At 61.9% G+C, this 1,754-nt stretch overlaps 1 protein-coding gene across 1 annotated transcript; it reads left to right on the top strand.

Moving 5' to 3' along the window:
* Window positions 1–25: 25 nt before the first annotated feature.
* On the top strand, window positions 26–1,083 carry EMIHUDRAFT_455388 (hypothetical protein; the record flags this gene model as incomplete). The annotated part of the gene is made up of 2 exons (XM_005787421.1): window positions 26–514; window positions 587–1,083. The coding sequence occupies 2 exons, from the start codon at window positions 26–28 to the stop codon at window positions 677–679; spliced, it is 582 nt and encodes a 193-aa protein (XP_005787478.1). The 3' UTR covers window positions 680–1,083.
* Between the last annotated feature and the right edge of the window lie 671 nt (window positions 1,084–1,754).

Genomic DNA, 1,754 nt, shown 5'->3' with positions numbered 1-1,754 from the left:
GACCCGCTCCTTGCGCGTGCGGTCGATGGCGGCACGTGATCCCGACTGGCTCGGGTCTCGCAAGGTGGGCACCAAGGCCACGGACCCGACGGTGGAGGTCGAGGGCACGAGCTACGAGTTCGCGGTGGAGGTGGGCGTGGACGACGACCTGCCCAACGGAGCTTATGCAATCCCAAACTTCACGCCTCCGCATGCGATCCATTTCGGCACGCAAAAGGTTTTCATACCAGCCTCCGGCGCCACGTACAACGACGTGGTGAGGCCCATGATGAGCAAGCTGCGTGAAAAGATCGACGCGTGGTTCCAAACGCTCGTGGGCCAGGTCGATGCTTCCAACAACGCCAACGCGTTTTCCATTAAAGCTTCCCGCTACGCCACCGAGAACGGGGGCGGCGGGAAACAGCTCGCGTATAAGATCGAGATATACCTGGTGAAGCTGGAGTTCAAGGGCGGGGCTGTATCTGCCGACGGTGCCGTACGCGCGGGGGCACACTCGGCGACGATTCAGACTCACGTGCGTGCCTCTGACTCACCACAGCCCAACCCCGGCCCCGACCCTACACGGCCGGAACCCTCGCCCTCGCAGGTCACGAAGCATTGCCCAGGCTTCGCAGGCCATGGCGATACCCTGTCCATACCGTCAAAGAGTGAGCAACCCGCTTGTTGCATCTTGCTGTAAGGGGCGGCATCGAGGAATCTAAGAGGGGCGACACCGGCAATGTCTGCCGCTGCCCGGCGGCAATGTCGCGAATCAGAAGTGCTTGTTGATAACGAGGCAGGTGCTTCTGGCGATCGCAAGTGGACGTGCTTCAGCCTGCGGTGCATGCCTACAGTGGGCGGCCTCAAGTTTATGAAGTTTGCTTGTGGGCGGGTGCGTTTCTGCTCTGTCGATTGCCAACGGGCGGACTGGTCCGTTCACAACTGACCTGCACAGCACGCAAACCCAAGAAATGAGCCGAGCCCGCCGGAGCCGAGCTGGGGCACGGGACGCGTCGCGGGAGGCGGCGTTTGCCCTGAACGAACGCGTGAACCGTAATGTCGTGGTTATGCGCGCGCGCCCGCAGGTGGGTAGGGTAGGACAGGGTGTGCGAGACTCAAAAGGCGAGGGAGCCGCAGGCATGATGTGCGGGTGTGGGTTTTACCGGGTGTCGAATACCCTCAGGGTTATGTGGTCGCGGCTTATTTGTCGATTCCTCATATGTCTTGGGAGGCTGAGGCTGTATGGGGGGGTCCATACTGTGACCTGGTAGCATATGTCTTGGGAGGACGTTCCTGAGTACGTGCTCGACCCGTCGTTCAGTGACCTACAGCGCCAGCGAGGGGTTCGATGCAGCCGAGATGCAAAATCCCAAGCCTCCGTTCCCCCTTGGACGCGTCCCTCCCCTGTCCAAGAGCGGCCGCACATTGCTCGGTACCCCCCCTGCACATCTAAAGTCATCCCTGCTGCTAGGGGGGGGGGTCTGACCCCCCCAGCAGCAGAGCGCTGCTGCTGGGGGGGGGGGGGGTCCCGACCCCCCCAGCAGCAGAACGCTGCTGCTGGGGGGGGGGGGCCCCACCCCCCCAGCAGCAGAGGGGATTTTGGACCCCGGTCTCCGGGCTCCCGCATCTTTGGCGCCTCCTGCCCCTCCCAGGGAGGTTTGTGTTTTAGAAAGACGTTCCAGGATTTTGTTTTTACCGTGCCTTCCACCCCAATAAACCTTTTTTGTGTCCAGGTGGGTCTCCCAAGGCCGCCCAATATTCAAAAGACCTGGGAA

This window comes from Emiliania huxleyi, assembly GCF_000372725.1.
Source record: "Emiliania huxleyi CCMP1516 chromosome Unknown EMIHUscaffold_142, whole genome shotgun sequence".
Taxonomy (NCBI): Eukaryota; Haptophyta; order Isochrysidales; family Noelaerhabdaceae; genus Emiliania; species Emiliania huxleyi.
Note: the sequence above shows the minus strand (reverse complement) of the source record. Positions and strands in the feature narration are given on the sequence as shown.